Source organism: Anoplophora glabripennis, unplaced genomic scaffold (genome assembly GCF_000390285.2).
Source record: "Anoplophora glabripennis isolate ALB-LARVAE unplaced genomic scaffold, Agla_2.0 scaffold514, whole genome shotgun sequence".
Taxonomy (NCBI): domain Eukaryota; kingdom Metazoa; phylum Arthropoda; class Insecta; order Coleoptera; family Cerambycidae; genus Anoplophora; species Anoplophora glabripennis.
The window spans coordinates 327,502-344,134 of record NW_019416592.1 but is presented as its reverse complement, the minus strand read 5'-3'; the positions used below and the strand labels follow the sequence as shown (position 1 = coordinate 344,134).

Below are 16,633 nucleotides of genomic sequence, written 5' to 3'. Positions count from 1 at the left end.
AGACGTAGATTCCACCATTAAGGTTTGGCAGAGTATATTATTAACACCCTGTATGAAATTTATCGTTGATGAACTTCATGTTGACCTTTGGCCTAAAATGATTGAGATCAATAACAGAGATGGTTTTTGAAGTTGAGGTGTTTGGATATAATGGAATAAATAGGATTGGGACAGAGAATAGAGAAATAGAATAGAATAGAATTACATAGAATAGATGGATAATAATAGATACATGATACATGACAATAATAATACATGAAGATCAGTACAATTACCAATAAATTAAATCAAAGCATTTTGTCATTAAGAAAATAAAAGGGATATACCGTGACTGTTTAAAATTACATCAATTCGCGGTTGGCATTGTCACCGTTATTTGCACTAAACAAATTTCATCGTCTATATTGGCATTGCCCAACTTATTAGGCGTATAATAAACTTTGCACTTATTTCAATTTCTGCCGTCAGTACGCGGATAAGTGCATGATTAAATTGCATAGTTTCTTACCAGTGTTCTGCGAAACTGCGCGACGTAAATACGTGTTTCAGATCACGATGTCTATAAAGGAAGCCGATCTGGTCGAAGTCTACAAGAACGACCCCAAACTGAAGCCAGAGGATGTTAAGAGTCTTTGGGATTGGGCGGACAAACAGCCGCACTTGCCGAAAATGACAGGTACAGAGGGATTCCTATTTTTAGTTTATTCATTCAAAATTTATTTCTGTGTAAATATAAAATATCTTAGGTAGGTAATTTTGAATTAAATGTTAGAAATTAATATACTCGTATGTTTGCAACTTTTCTGTTACGAATGCGATTTCAAAACAGGCAGAAATAAGTTTGTTGAAAATAATTCCTGACTTTATACTATTTTTTTTAATTTTTCAATTAACAACATGGTAACAAAAAAAATACTTAAGAAATTACACAAATAAATGCTCTGAGAAAATTTAGTTTTAACATTTAAAATTATTTCTCTTTTTTAAATCTAATATATCAAAAGAAATAATTTTATTTCATAACCTAGATACATACTTCAAATTTATTTGTTTATATCCAACTTTTTTAAACATTCATTTAAGGCAAATTTAATAACATAAGTGCTGTACTAAAAATCAACTGAATTCAACATATTTTCTCTATTTAAAGGTTTTCTAAATAAATGTGCAACAACAATTCTTTACAAATATTTAAAGTTTACTTCTAATTAAGTCAAGTTTGAAACAGGTTTGAAGCAAGAAGGTCACTCTCTGAACTACTCCATGTATATAAAAAATGTGAACAAAATTTACATTATTTCTGGCGCTATTTTTAACAATGCAAAAATGGTATATGTATAGGAATTAATATTTTCCTTTCTTATGTAACTGCTTTTATGTTTTGTATTCATTCCATATTTGCCGTCTGTGGTTGTGTCTCTTTTTACTTGACTGATCCATACATTAAGATAAATCATTCTGTGCACATCAAATTTTACTGTAATAGGTAACAAAACATTTCCCAGAATAGGAATTCAAGATAACTAATTGATATTGACACAGTACGGTCTACTGAACACGTTGCAACGTGTTTTTTATGCGTTTTTATTTAACTGTGGTTTTAAAATAATTTTAAAAACGAAACGCTACGAACCGCTGTTAGCATTTTCTCTTAAATGATAAATCGTGAAGGAAAGAAAATATGTAAATATTAAATGTTTGCATACATATTTGGCGAATTCTAAAAATATTTAATATTAATACTTAATATATTTTTTTAATTTCCTCAATTATATGCTTCCGTTATTTAAATAAATGATGCCTGTATAATTTTCTCAATTATATTAATTATACAGGGTGTCTCATAATTACCTGCCAACCCTGAACAGGCCGATTCTATGATCAAAACTAAAGTAAAAAAGTTCATATGAACATGGGTCCGGAAATGCTTCCTAAGGGCACAGGGACCCATTGAAGAGGGAGGAATGGAAACCATTTTTTGCAATATCTCTATATCGTTGAATTCGTCTTTAGGAGGGCTATCTATTTATACTATAAAATATAGAGCGTCCTGTTAAAAAAAAATGTCGGTAATGTTATAGGTCTGTCAAACATGGCTAAAAAAAAACCAAAATATTACAGAAAAGTGACAATTTCTATTTACTAATTGACCTGTTTCAGCGTTTTTTGAAAATCTGAACTGGAAAAAAAATATGAATTTTGTTCCATCATTTTGGGACACACTATACAGTGTGTTTTTAACTTTAAACTTTAACTTTAAGACGCGATCTCTTGCCATAAAGCCATAGATTAAATACTTATATACGAAACATAAAGCCTTGAGTAAGCTGGATGAAATCATTTCACCAATTTTCTTGCAATTTATACTCGTAAAAGAAACGCAATATTTTATCTCAAAGCACATTTTTGTAGAGACTTTATAAAGTTTGATCAAGTATATTAAATATATACCTACTTAAATTCCCACTGACGCTAACTCCTCATGAAAATAGATATTATTTTTAGAGATGCAAGTAGTGCTGTTTCTCCAAAGTTGTTACTACAGTAACGAGATGGCCAAAACTACAATCGATAATTACTTCACTGCAAAAACGTTGTGTCCCGAAATTTTTGGCAACAGAAACCCTGATGATCCTCAAGTGGAAACGGCAATGAATGTAATGTAAGTTAAAAAAAATAGCATTACTTTTATCAAATCTCTGTATTTGGTACATTGGTATTATGTAACTACAAAACTGACTAAAAGCGATAACCTTGAACTTTTACTATTTTTTTTTTTTAGTAAGTGTCGTTAATAATATATCAAAAAGTATTATTCAGATTTACTTACAATGTTACGAAAAATCAAAGATAAATGTTTCTGTAAAAGTTACGCTTTATCTTGCGATATTTTTTTTGTGGCTATAAAGTTATAGCACTGTAAGAAAGTTACAGAATACGGCTACAGATCTAAAATCTTTTGGACTAAAATGATTCAAGGAACAAATAACATGAACTTAGAAACATCCTGTATATCTTACACATTTTCTATTTACAGGATGGTTGCCCTGCTGCCAAAGCAAACTCCGGACGGCTACTCGGTGATTTACATAAAGTTGATGAACTCAAACCCTGACATCTACAATTTTCCACTTCAAATCCGTTGTTTTGATATGTACACCTTGCTAGCGCTACATCAGGTGGGACCTAAAGAAGGAATGATAATGCTCGTGGATATGAAGGGGATCGTTTTTGGTCACTTTCTGAAGCTCAGCGTCGTAATTATGAAGAAATTCCTGTACTACCTACAGGTAAGGTGTATATTTTTATTTTCGATGGCAAATATTATTGATAGACATTTTTTATATACCAACCCAAGTACTTAACAGTTTAAATACCGTTTAGTCTAGCTCTTTTTTTACATATAAAATAGTTTTATGAAGAAAGTTTGCAGATTAATCAATTTTCTCTGATTACTGCAACAGAAATTCATCAATAGTTTTATAAATAGTTATTATAGAAGTCCTATGGGCTATTAAAAAATTTAAATTATTACTTTGGAAGTTTCTATTGCCTTGAAGAAAATATTGATATGGATATCGTAAAAATTTATCTTTTCCATACAATTTTATAAATTATTTTCAGGAAGCAATGCCTATCAGGCTGAAAAGTTTAGAATTCTACAATATCGTACCTTTTATGGACAAAATTCTTGCAATAATGAAGCCTTTCATGAAAAAAGAACTCATAGATGCAGTAAGTATAAATGAACCAGACCTATACAGGTTCGGAAAGTCCCCATGGTACATCGGCCGTTACGTGACAGAGATAAAGTAAGTCATAGAGATCCGTGCGATAGAGAAGGATGGCTATAATGAAGGCGTCTCATAGTCACCGCCCGTTTCGCCATTCCACAAATAACATCCACTTCCACTTGTAATTCAGCCACCGGTGGTCATCTTTGTTTTCGTCGTTTGCCTTTTCTTTAATAGATGTCACTACTTATACAATTCCTACTCCGGTATTCCGATATCTTAATACAATCCGTTAACAGAGGGCAGCACAACGCGAAACAAAGAAAACTTTTTACAGTAGCTAGCAGATACCTCTGTTTGTAAAACTAGTAACCTTGTTTCCCCTACGGAGAAGTTATTCAAATGGAGCATAGTGCTCAGCTGCATTTAAAGTTCATTTAGTTGTCATTTAAATATATTTCTTAAAATGACTTAAAAATCCCAAGAAATAAAGCAAAATTCCCTATTTCCCCAATTCCAAAAAAAATCTCACCTTCTGCCCTCTGTTAACGGATTGTATTAACATATCGGAATACTGGAGTCGGAATTGTATAAGTAGTGACATCTATTAAAGAAAAGGCGAACGATGAAAACAAAGATGACCACCGGTCGCTGAATTACAGGTGGAAGTGGATCTTATTTGTGGAAGGGCGAAACGGGCGGTGTCTATGAGACGCCTTCATTATAGCCATCCTTCTCTATCGCCCGTGTTTCTATGACTTACTTTATCGCTCTCACGTAACGGCCGATATACCATGTAGACTTTCCGAACCTGTATATAAAAAACCATATGCAATGTTGATTATGGACCTTGTTTCAATTTTCAATTAGTTTTTAATAGTTATGCAACACACAATTAGAGCTAAGGGACAAATGTGTTGTCTAGTTATATTTTAATCATTGGTTCTTTATATAAGTTTCATGTAAAATTTTGTAATTATTATTTTTTATGGCTTAATAGTCTCAGTACTGTATTTTTTTATTATTAATACTTTCAGCTATATTTACATACAACTATGGAGAGCCTGTATAGTCGCGTTCCACAGGATTTGCTACCTCAGGAATATGGTGGTTCCACTGAATCTCTAGAGATATTACATGGTTAGTTTGTTAGTTAATAACCCTGGTGTACACAAATTATAATTAAAATGATTATCCATATTTTAGTGATAGTCATAAATAGAAAGAATATAGCAAGTAAATTAAACATAATTTACATAGGTACATTTATAGACAACATTCTATAAATGAAATAAATTATATTATATAAGTAGGTATGTGGCTCCGTTATTCAGTTGTTTTTTACGACTTAAAATGATATATTTTCATTAATTCCAACACCCTGTATAATAAAAATAAAAAGATTCCTAATATATGTGTTAATTTGCTATTAGAATCTACCAAAAAAGTTTGGCTAAGCGTTTTGTAATTACATCCTGTATATTTTGTACATATGTATAGATACGTACCAGTACTTATTTTAGGATTACATTCATATTGTGCTATAAATGTATATTTAAAGGCTATAATTAAAACTGTCTTTTTTATTCTTACAGAAAAGTTTAAAGCTCTGTTAAACGATAACAAAGAATTTCTCAAATTTCAAGATTCACAAATTGTTGATGAATCCAGAAGACCAGGAAAACCAAAGAATGTAGGAGATGTGTTTGGAATGGAAGGAACATTTAAAAAACTAGAAGTTGACTAGCATCTTCATAAATTTTAAACCTGTTTGTATATATTTATATTCTTTGTTATTGGTTATTTTTTAAATAAATAAATTAGAAGATAGTTGTATGGTATGTTTCATTATTAAACAGATACGTCCTTTCTTATTCTTACCTGTCAAAGATTGAATTAATACATAGACTACCTGAAATTAATTTCAAAACTGCCGCCTATTAAGATTTAAGTAAAGCTACCTTCAGAGAAACACAACAGTTCTGAATGGCTATTCAAAATGACAAATATGATTGGCGATTTTTAACGCAGTCCAAAATTAACCAATCTAAGGTTTGCCGTAAGTAATGATGAAAAAATAAAGTTTCGTGTGGATGTGCCTTAAGAGTCACTAGGCAGCGTTGAAGGACGTAAAGATAAGATCTAGTACTGTCATACGTACACTTACTGTATCCTTGTCTTCATTGTTTACGGAACAAGTATCGATTGAGACGCGTATGTCGTAGTATTTGACACACTTATAAAGTCATAAATGACAGTTACGCCATTGCGAAGAATTTGAATAAATAAAAACAATATAAATGTGTTTATTAGTGTAAAATATCGTGTATTAATTATTGGTTAATGGTTTATATGTAACGTCAAATAGAATGCCTGCATCGATAGGCGTAAATTTGCGTGTCACTGGGCACTGCCGCCAAGGGGGAAGAAAATATATGGAAGACTTCTTTTCTGTGGCATATCAACAAACAGAGGATGAAAAAGATTTGGAATACGCATTTTTTGGTATATACGATGGACACGGTGGTGCAGAAGCTGCTGCCTTTGCCAAAGAACATCTCATGGAAACTATTATAAAACATAAAAACTTTTGGTCCGACTATGATGAAGATGTGCTTCGTGCTATCAAAGATGGTTACATTGCTACACACTATGCTATGTGGAAAGAACAAGGTATGGATTTGGTAAAATAAAAATGAGATGGAAAGTATATTCCAAGATTTATTTAGTTCTATCAATATTTTTTTTTAGAAAAATGGCCTCGTACTGCATCCGGTTTACCTAGTACTGCTGGGACTACTGCAAGTGTAGCTTTTATTAGACGAGGAAAAATTTATATTGGACACGTTGGAGATTCAGGGATAATACTTGGTAATATTTGCTAAAGACGTTTTAAAATTCGGTACAGTATTTGTATGAAGACTAATATGGATCGTGTTTGTAGGTTATCAGGAACCGGGAAGCTTGGAATGGAAGGCAAAGCCTCTTACGAGGGACCACAAGCCTGAAAATGTGGAGGAAATGTCTCGCATTGAACAATGTGGTGGAAAAGTTGTAGCGAAATCTGGTATATATATATTGATATCATTTAATTAGAGCCTGTTGCTTCATAATAAACAAGAGATAATAATGACGAATGCCTAGGGCCATAATCAGCAAACACCTGCGGAAAAGCAATATTGGTTATCACAAAGATATGGCGTTATCTCAGTTTATTCTTTTTATAATAGTCATTATTAGTGGAGTGAATCATTTTTGTGGCATTTTTCGTGGAGATATGTTCATATTAAGCCAATTGCAAACAAAGCAAGTAAAGGATTACAGTAAATATTTAGAATTTTATTCGATATATTAAAATGTGCATATACAAATGTCACTTTATTTGTATTATTTAGTTCGAATGATTAATGAACTTAAAATGAGACAATCACACTTGTTACTTTCTAGTATCCTTTAAATTTCACAGTAAATACTGAATTTTTTTCTGTTATTTGAGTTTGCCCACGAGCTTTCTTAAATTTCATGCTTGAGTGACGTTATACTTGAAGAAATTAACAGAAATCAAAAAAATTTCCACATTAAGGTGAATGTGCGTAAGTACTATACCCTGGAATAATTTTTGGCACATATTTGAGAAGGATTTTTCTGCTCACTTGTAATTATACCATTTTTGGTTTTTTTTTGATAAAAATTTAATTTTATAATGGACTAAATATCAATACTTATTAACAAATCGGATGTATGATAGGCGTTCCACGGGTGGTATGGAACAGGCCCAAAATTGGCCACCAGGGCCCCGTCCGGCGTTCCACCCCTATCGACGAGATCCCCTTCCTAGCGGTTGCCCGCAGCCTGGGCGACCTGTGGTCGTACAACTCCCAAATAAACCAGTTCATCGTTTCGCCGGATCCCGACTGTTCCGTGCTGAAAATTGACACCAACGTCCACCGATGTCTAATCTTCGGCACTGACGGCCTGTACAATATGCTGAGCCCGATGATGGCGGTGCACATTGTACAGCAGGCGGAACGGCACAACGAGAACGCCGCTCTCAGCGACTCTACTTACAAGACTTGGCTGAACCCCAGCAAGTTGTTGGTGGAGAGGGCTTTGGAGAGGTGGCACGCCACCAAGATGCGCGCCGATAACACTTCGGTGGTGACGCTGATGCTGGATCCGCCCGGACCCCCGCGGGCCCAGGTGCTCAAGGACAGGAAGAAGAATTTACCAGAAAGGGGTTCGAAATTTTTTTTTCTGGCATTATTCTGTTTGATATAAAGTCACAACAGTTGAATCATTTTTTAAAGTTTAAATTTGTTCATTTTTGATGATTGAAACATTTTATCATTCAACAAAATAATCACAGTCTGTTTTAATTTTCCGTTAATGGTATTAGTTATCTTTTCATTAGGTGGTAATGGTGCATTGGGTTTATTGTATTTCCAGGTCTAAGAATAATGACCCGATTCGACGGCAATAATCCTCAGGAAAATAACCCTAACAATTGTGATAATCTCCCGTTAGAAGACACCAGTGGAGAACCTGCTCAAACGGTCTTGGAACGCGTTCCGGAACCGATACTAGCTGCGCCGGAACTCATAGAACCGCCTTCGAGTAACATCGGCAACACCTCAAAGGAAGAGAACGCAGCGGAGTGCTCAACAAGCATCCCGGAAAGCACCCCGGTTTCCTCAAGTGACCTTACCTCAAGCTTTCCTCTGAAGGAGAGGAATTTTTTACCAAAAACCAGGGAGAGCACCAGTTTCGACCCAAGGGAGCCCGTGACAAGGCCTAGTAGCAGCATAGCGGATAATGGGAAAGAAAACTTGAAGGCGTCTCAGAGCACGGACGATAACATCCAGTGTAACGAGATCTCTTCGAGTAATATCGAGGCCGACAGTACCTGCGAGGACGAGGCGGTGATGGATAGTACAAGCAAAATAAGCAGACGCAACCTGAGAAGTGCAAAAACGGGAAAGAATGAGAGTAAATCTGATGAGAATGGAAGTAGTCCGAAGGTAATAATAATAACAATAACAAAACATTTCAGTTACAGAGTAATCCACAAAATTTATTTAATATTTGAAACATACAGTAAGACGAAAAGTTAAACACAATAAAAATAATAATTTCTTCATTGTAAGCGAACCATAAATGATGATTTAGGGATTTTTAGTTGACGATACCAGTCGTGCAATGGTGGTTGCCTAAACACGGCGGTCACGTAGCTTGTAATAATTTATGAAGGTTTTTTGGCTTTGAGTTTTACTCAGTCCTTTTTTATTACTTTACAGACCGCGAAGAGGAAGCTAGAGGCTGACAAAAGTCCCGTCCAGCCAAGGAAGAGCATGCGGATAGATCACAACCAGAGAAAAGCGGTTGAAACCGTAGAAAAGGAAAGGAGAGCCTTCGAAGCCGAGGAAAAACTGAAAAGACTGGCAGAAAAGGCTGATCTCGCTAGAAAAACTAATACAAATTTACCTCAGAAGCTAAGTCTTGCTCAAAAGATACTGAAAAGCAAAAATATCAACCTGAAGAAGAAAAATTTGGTGAAGAAACCAATAACGAAGAAGAAGATACAGATGGTCCTGGAAACGATGACGAGAACTACCACGGCTCACAAAGCGTCCTCGAGCAGTTCAAGAGACGAGCTGACCGTTGTCAGAGAGAGTACAAGTATAGAGAAAAAAACGGGCAAACTTCGTGATAAGATCATAACGACCAAAATCAGTCGTTTCCGAAGGCATTCGAAGAAGAATGTGTCGCAACGCCAAAGAAACGCGAAGAGTCTGCCTAAGTCAGACGAGAAACTTAGCGATATTCAAAGGACCAATAAAGTATCTAATGATAGAAAAGATGGCAAAGATAATACTTCGAGCAAGCCCAAGAACAAGGCATTTGTTCAGAATATGGTTATTCCAAAGAAGAATTCGAAGAGTAGTTCAAATTCGGCGGGACAGGACCAGTCGAGAAGTTTACGAAGTAGTACAAATAGGATAGAAGACACAAAGGGTAAGAATTTATTTTTTTTTATTCGATTAATACCATTAATTAAAGCCTGACGAATTTGGAGATATGACATCATAGAGTTATTATATCATTAGAGGTAGTATGTCATTTATTTGTTTGTCGCAAAGAATAAACTTTTGTTGAACAGTTGGGACCAAGCGCAACAGAGCCTCTGTCGGTGAGACTATGACGACTGTTGATTTTTGGCGGCATTTTGGAATTTATATATTTATATTGTTACGCCTACGGCCCACTCGGTCGTAGACGCACGCTAGGGGGTAGCAGATGGTAGTCGGAGACAAGTTAAAACAAAAACATTTATTGCTAAATTCTGAAATTGGTTTGCCAAACAATTGAAATGGTTCTTACTACACTAAACTAAAAATACTACTTACATTAGCCCAACCCTTTTCATTTCGGGGGAAAGATGTCTTCCACTTCACTTCCCAAAATCGACTGTCCAAGACAGTTCAACGAGCGCGCCACCGCTTTTGGAAAACCGCCGTGTTTGCAGGATTCCAATACCGCCGTGGCTGACCCAATTTGAGTTTATCGCCCGGTCCGATGATTTCGCAATCACCTAGTCATCAAACTGTCTTTTTGTTTAGTCATAAATTTTTATTGTGAAATAATGCCAACGAATTAATTGAATAAATGTGCGAATGGAATAATGGAAATTTACTGCTAAAATAATTATTAATTTTCTTTGAATTTGACAATATTTTATATATTATTTGTAACGAGCGTTCAAATAAAAACTAGGTCGAAGTTGGCTCTGACACATTGGACGTAGGGAGTAGCTTATAGCGACCAACTTAACCTCATTTCTCAACGAGCTGTATAGCAGCTGTCAGTTTCAATAACGTTAATGACTATATAATTTTATTTTAAAGAATAATCGTGATAACAATAACAAACAATTAAAGGAGTTGCAGAAAGTGTCCCCCTCCTTGTTATAACAATAAATTAAAGCAGCTGCTGAAAGTGTCCCCCTCCTTGTTCCAAGCACTTTTCACACCTGTTCCTCAAAGAATTAAAGACATTTTCTAAGATGCTCGGGGTATTGTTAATTTCACGAATCTTGTCTATAAGTCGAGCCTGCAGATGGTTTAAATCAGGAATAGGCAGTTCAAAAATAGTGTTTTTAAGGTAAGGCCACAAAAAGAAATCACACGGCGTAATATCACATGACCTTGGTGGAAATTCATGTTCAGCATTGAGACTTATTAGTCGATTTTGGAAAACTTCCCTCAACATATTCATCGTCTCGCCTGCCGTATGTGCCCTTGCGCCATCTTGTTGAAAGTAAAAGTTTGTAATTTCGTTTTCTTACAGCTGGTTAACAAAAGGAGCGATAATTTCTTCTCTATACCTTTGCGCAGTAAGAGTACCATTAAAAAAAATAGGGCAATAAATCCTCCTTCGATTGAGAGCACACCAAACTCCAATTTTTTGAGCGTGTAGAGGGCCCTCGACAAAAAAGTTATCTGTTTTCTCAGAAGACCACATTCTCATATTCTGTGAGTTTACGTAACCACTTAAATGAAACCAGGCTTCATCAGAAAAAAAGGTGATATTATGAAGTTCACCGTAGTTGTTTAAAAACCATTCACAAAATACAGCCCGTCGCGGAAAATCAACTTCAAGAAGTTCTTGCTGACAAGTTAAACGATAGGAGAACAAACGCAAATCCTTTTTTAACACTGTGTGGCAGGTACCGACTGATACTCCCACCATTTGTGATAAAACACGTACAGAAGTTCTTGGCGCATTTTCCATTATTTGTTGGACATTTTCTTTTAATTCTTCAGTCCGCTTTTTAGGTCGGCCGGTTCCTTCTTTTCTTGTTACACTGCCCGTTTCACGAAAAACATTAACACAACGCTGAACTGCACTTTGAAAAATTTTGTACTCAACAACGCCGGGAAATTGATTTTGAAATTCTATGAAACATTCCTCAATAGAATACTTACATATTCCATCAATCTTGCGTCCATTTCTAAAGTAGGACTCTATGATAAACACTTTTTGTTCTTGAGAAAACACCATTTTAAACGCTTTTTAAAACGAAAATATTCAAATTGATAGCGGCGATATAGCGCTTTGACAGATGACGTTTAAGTTCATTTGCTATACGCTACGCCCTACGTCCAAATTTTCAGAACCAACTTGACCACGTCTTTATTTGAACGCTCGTTATAATGGAGAATTCCCAGGTTGGATTCCAGTGAGGAGACTCGAGACTCTCAGACGCTGTTCTACTCAGGAAACCTGGTACTTCTGACAAATAATTCCGATAATGTAGTATATTTATCTATCTATACAAGTATTTAAGGAAAATAACAGAAAATATCTATAAATGAAACCATTATTTCATTTATGTACTCATTGTTCATATCTTCTATAAATATATCTGGTCAAGACATAGCAGCTTTGTTTTTCGTGTTTTGTTAGACTAGGTTGTTTACTGTCTGAGAACCGGTGTTGAAAATGAGTTTCCCTAATCACGTGAAGATTTTCATCGGCTCATATGTGCATATTATGGAAATTTACTTCATCACGGGTAAATGTTGCCTCATCTGTTGCACAAACATAAGCAGGAAAGTCTACTTGATTGGCACATTGCCGTAAAAAAAACATATGCAAAAACGCATTCATTGATCACAATTCGGGGGTAAAATCTGTTGAACTGGTTGCAGATGATAGGGGTGCAACAGCTGGCGCCTTAAGATACGAGTACGGTACGAGATGAGGTTCCTACTTGCTGTGCGAGTCGTCGAGTACTAATTGTGGGGTCCTCGTCAAGATTTTCCTACATTGCATCTTCAACATTAAGGTTCAGTTGCTGACCACGTCCTTCTCCTCCAGGACTAACACTTCCCGTATCTCGCAGCCGCTGAATGCACTGTAGGATTATATTTGCACATCGGGGGTGACGTTGTGGCCATCGTTCCCGGTATATACACTAACACCATAGTAACACATTCGGAAATAGTGAATGAATTGTTTTCTCAGTTGTAAAACTAGTTTGTGCACAAACTAAAATATTAAGCAAAGTAAGAAATAAGAATCTCGTTTTTAATGTAATGGGCACTCTATTCTTATTTTTTACTTCTTTATAAAAATTACACTGCCACTATCCTGAAATTACAAAATAAAAACTTTTATCTGGAATCTTTCACTTTTTAATACTGATGGGTCGATGAACGATGCTTAATATACAGGGTGTTTCAGGAGGAGATGTACATACTTCAGTATGTTATTCTACGTTCAATTTTAAGGAAAAAATTTCCTATGAACTTAGGTCTGGAAACGCTTCGTTTAGGATATACAGGATGTCAAATTAAAAAAAAATTATTACATTTTCTTTAAGAACTCTCGACTACTTTGAGTTAAATTCATGAAATTTTGTATGCAGAAGTTTCTTGGGAGGGGAAATTGAAATTTTATGGACGATCGGCTGTGTCTCCCAGAGGGTGCCACAAGCAACCATTAGGATCCTTTTAAATCGCTTCATCTTCTTTGTGCCATGGTGTGTCATTTCATATAGAAACACACTTTCCCCTATCTTTTCTACTTAAGAAATGTACACCTTTTTGAAGTCTCTAGGAGCAGCCGTTTCCGTTGAAAACTCATCTAAAGATGATGATGCATGCAAATTATGTATTAGAGTGAATCGAAAGTTATTGTTGTCAGGTTTTGTGCATTTTGTTTAGCGATTTTATTTTTGCAGTTCTCACAAAAAAAATTCAAGCTGTTCTGATTAAAAACTAATAGTTCTTAGTCTTTAAAGTGTTATGCCTCATTTTTCAGATAAAAGTAATTTAGCCAGATAAATAATTTTTGCGTTTTTGTACAATATGCACGCATCATCAATTGTTAGAATTAATTAGAAAAAATAAATGGGATGCCGCTGTTTTTTGAACACAATGTTTTTATTTTTCAATCCGACAAATAATTTACTAAAATTAGCGCCGCTTAAAGATTTATCGTAAAATGCGTGGTTTTTGAGAATAAAACAACAATAAAATAACAAAAAGACACTACTAAATTAATTTTCATCAAAGATTTGGTTAAAAAAATACCACCACCAACTTCAATACACTTCTCAACTCTTACGAAAATATTACGTAAGGTGTTATTTAATTTTATAGGGTGCTGTTTTATTCGCGTAGCTGTAGCCATTATACGACCGATCAACTCGTCACGTGTATTTACTTTTTCATGATTAATTTCTTGTTTCATCCATCCCAAAGTCCATAATCCATTGGAGTTGTTAGGTCTGGAGACCTAGCTGGACAATTAATCACGAGCAATCCATCTCTCTCCAAATTGTTCATTTAGGTTCAAAAAAATAATCTCTTATCCTCAATCAGTGATGCCTGCTCCATATATTACAGCTTCAGGTTCTTCAAAAGTATGGTCTGCTTCTAATTACCCGAGATTTGCGAAAAAGGGACTGAAAAGTAGGTAAACGGCAACTGCACAGTTGACGTGCTAGGTGAGCAGTCAGCGCGTTCCTACTCTTGTCACATTTTTCGACCTGTTCTTGAATTTTCCGACCTAAATAATGGTTTCTGCTGTATCTTCACATGTGTTTACTACAACAATCTGCAGTATTTAGAAAAACGATTTTTTGAACATAAAATACCAGACCAACGCCTCAAGGCATTTGAACTAATTTTTTTTTTTAATTATTAAACAAACTTTTACTCCACAAGGATCAAGCAGTGGTTGTTTTTGCATACTTTGAAGTTTATATGATCATCTTACATTTCACTAAATGCATCACTTCTGACTGACACGTTTCCAAGTGCTCCAAGGCAATGTAATAATAATAATAATTACTCATTGATTATTTTTATATTGCAGAAAGCGAGTCGAACATATCGGTGAAACCACCACCACAAATGCCAAAAATGAAGGAATCGGTCAAAGTTAAAACCCTGCGGAAGAAAATTCAGCAAAAAACGGAGAGCCTTCGGAGAAACGTACTACGTTCTAAGAGTAAGTAATGAACTCCTCGACAGGAGTGTTGTAGAAAAAAGAAAAAATATTTTTATTGTATAGTTTTTATAGATTATATAAATATTTTCCAAAAAAACTTATAAAAGAAAAAACAAAGGGAACTTTTTTTTGTAAATGAAGAGTGAACTGAATTTTATTTAAAAAAATATATATAATATTTTTTTATACACCATACGTACCATAGTCGTTTTGCGTCATATTTCCGTTATACATTAAATGCATAAGTTTAGCTTACAATTGTAACAAAGATTGTTTCTTTAGTATTCTAGTGAGATCTATACAGTGTGTTTATCGATGCAACACTTTCCGTTTGTAATTGATCAGTTTCGTTTTAAATTTCTCGTAAAGATGCTGTATATCTATTCTTAATTGATGGTACCTTGACAAATATTTTAGTGTAATTTAAATATTGTAATTGCAACATTTTATTTATTCCTTTGTAATTCCTATTGTTTTCGGTGGTACGTTTTGTATCACATCGGCAACATTTTAGCTTAGGTTTTTAAAGATTTTCAGTGTTCGGGTTTATATTCCCTATTAAATTTGTTAAGAAGTTTGTAATTTCCGAGAATATCGTTGAAAATCTTTTTGTGTGAAGTTTTATCATGAGTTAAATCGTAGTGCACAATTTTAGTGTTAACTTTAAGTTTGTACGTTATAGCAAAAATTTTGTGCCTTTGTTACCAAAATATTGAAAAATGTTACAACATTGTACACTTAGGCAAATGAAAATATATTTGTAAGAAATTTATTATTTTCTCAAAATACAGTTTATAGTTATATCAGTGTACCGTTTTCTTTCGTCCATCTTTACTTCTCCTCATTTCTACTAAAGGTATTTTTCAGCAAAGTTCACAATTTAAGGGCTCACACCACTGTAACGGCCTAAAAAAGTGTGTTTTTGACAATTTTTTTTTTTTTAATAGAAGGAAAGGTAATAGAAAAAACTGTGTAAGTATGTTATTAGGCATGTGTACAGACAAGTTTTTTCATTAAAAAATATTTCAAAATGGCGGCACTGGAGCCATTCTCCTGAAGCATGCTGCCATCGAGGCGTTCCGCGGCACGCACTATAGCCCAGTCATTATAGACATGAAAGAGCCTGTTTCGTGAAAAAAATACTATTAGAAGTTTCTCTGCGAAATATTGTTCGGAAACCTGTTATTAATAAAATATCAAAAAATCTACTCGAGGCTAGTTGGGAAACTTTGTTTTAACAGTGGTCAAAGTTATGGAAAAGTGGTTTTTTGACTCACGTAAAAAAGCTATTATTCATAGCGAAAAAAAGTTTATACAAAAAAGGTAGGTATTAAATAAGCCTATAAAATGAAAAAAGTCCGATTAAATTCCGATAATTTGTTTATGCACAAGAGCTCAAAAATGGTCGAAAATTGCCGTTTTTTTCAATTGCTAATAATTAATGCAATTTTCATCGCAGACACTTGTAATTCAGGATTTTTGAGGCTTTTTACACCCTTAATAAGTGGTAAAAATTTCAGCTCGAAAGCTTCATTGGTTTGGCGTTGGCGGAATTTGTTATCTAAGAAGATGCTATTTTCAATTCATTTTTCCCAAGCTCACAGGCGTTGTAGGGTTTTGATCATTAGTTGTTTTTGTACCTAAATAGTTGTATTGACATAGGCATTTACTGAGAATTTAGTTTTTCAAATTTAATTTGTTTAAAATTGACTGAAAAAATGTTAATATTTATTAAATTGTTAAGATAGGTAATTATTATAAAATAAAATAGTAACCTCTTTACTTTAGTTTTCTTCGAATTTAAAAAAAAATCGTTGTTGTAAGTTGATTAGAAGCTGAGATAATTTTTTTTATTTATTTAATCGCAGTGACCTTAATTATTA

The 16,633-nt window shown here is 34.4% G+C and overlaps 2 protein-coding genes across 2 annotated transcripts; both read left to right on the top strand.

Annotated features, from left to right (window-relative positions):
- The first annotated feature begins 384 nt into the window (after nt 1-384).
- On the top strand, nt 385-5,570 carry LOC108912154 (alpha-tocopherol transfer protein-like). The gene is made up of 6 exons (XM_018717325.2): nt 385-676; nt 2,506-2,662; nt 3,038-3,290; nt 3,625-3,735; nt 4,772-4,874; nt 5,330-5,570. Exons 1-6 carry the CDS (start codon nt 484-486, stop codon nt 5,479-5,481), a joined length of 969 nt encoding a protein of 322 aa, XP_018572841.1. The 5' UTR covers nt 385-483; the 3' UTR covers nt 5,482-5,570.
- A 378-nt stretch (nt 5,571-5,948) lies between these two features.
- Nucleotides 5,949-14,863, top strand: LOC108912170 (protein phosphatase 1D). The gene is made up of 7 exons (XM_018717350.1): nt 5,949-6,407; nt 6,486-6,605; nt 6,679-6,801; nt 7,483-7,971; nt 8,181-8,752; nt 9,029-9,746; nt 14,616-14,863. The coding sequence occupies exons 1-7, from the start codon at nt 6,104-6,106 to the stop codon at nt 14,756-14,758; spliced, it is 2,469 nt and encodes an 822-aa protein (XP_018572866.1). The 5' UTR covers nt 5,949-6,103; the 3' UTR covers nt 14,759-14,863.
- Nucleotides 14,864-16,633: the final 1,770 nt, after the last annotated feature.

Bases quoted from the DNA above. Each gene is read 5' to 3' on its own strand.
- LOC108912154 (XM_018717325.2), top strand. From the start codon at position 484: ATGATTAAATTGCATAGTTTCTTACCAGTGTTCTGCGAAACTGCGCGA. The intron at 677-2,505 runs GTACAGAGGGAT...TATTATTTTTAG, and splicing joins GCACTTGCCGAAAATGACAG to AGATGCAAGTAGTGCTGTTT. The intron at 3,736-4,771 runs GTAAGTATAAAT...TAATACTTTCAG, and splicing joins AAAAAGAACTCATAGATGCA to CTATATTTACATACAACTAT.
- LOC108912170 (XM_018717350.1), top strand. From the start codon at position 6,104: ATGCCTGCATCGATAGGCGTAAATTTGCGTGTCACTGGGCACTGCCGC. The intron at 6,802-7,482 runs GTATATATATAT...GATGTATGATAG, and splicing joins AAAAGTTGTAGCGAAATCTG to GCGTTCCACGGGTGGTATGG. The intron at 7,972-8,180 runs GTTCGAAATTTT...TTGTATTTCCAG, and splicing joins GAAGAATTTACCAGAAAGGG to GTCTAAGAATAATGACCCGA.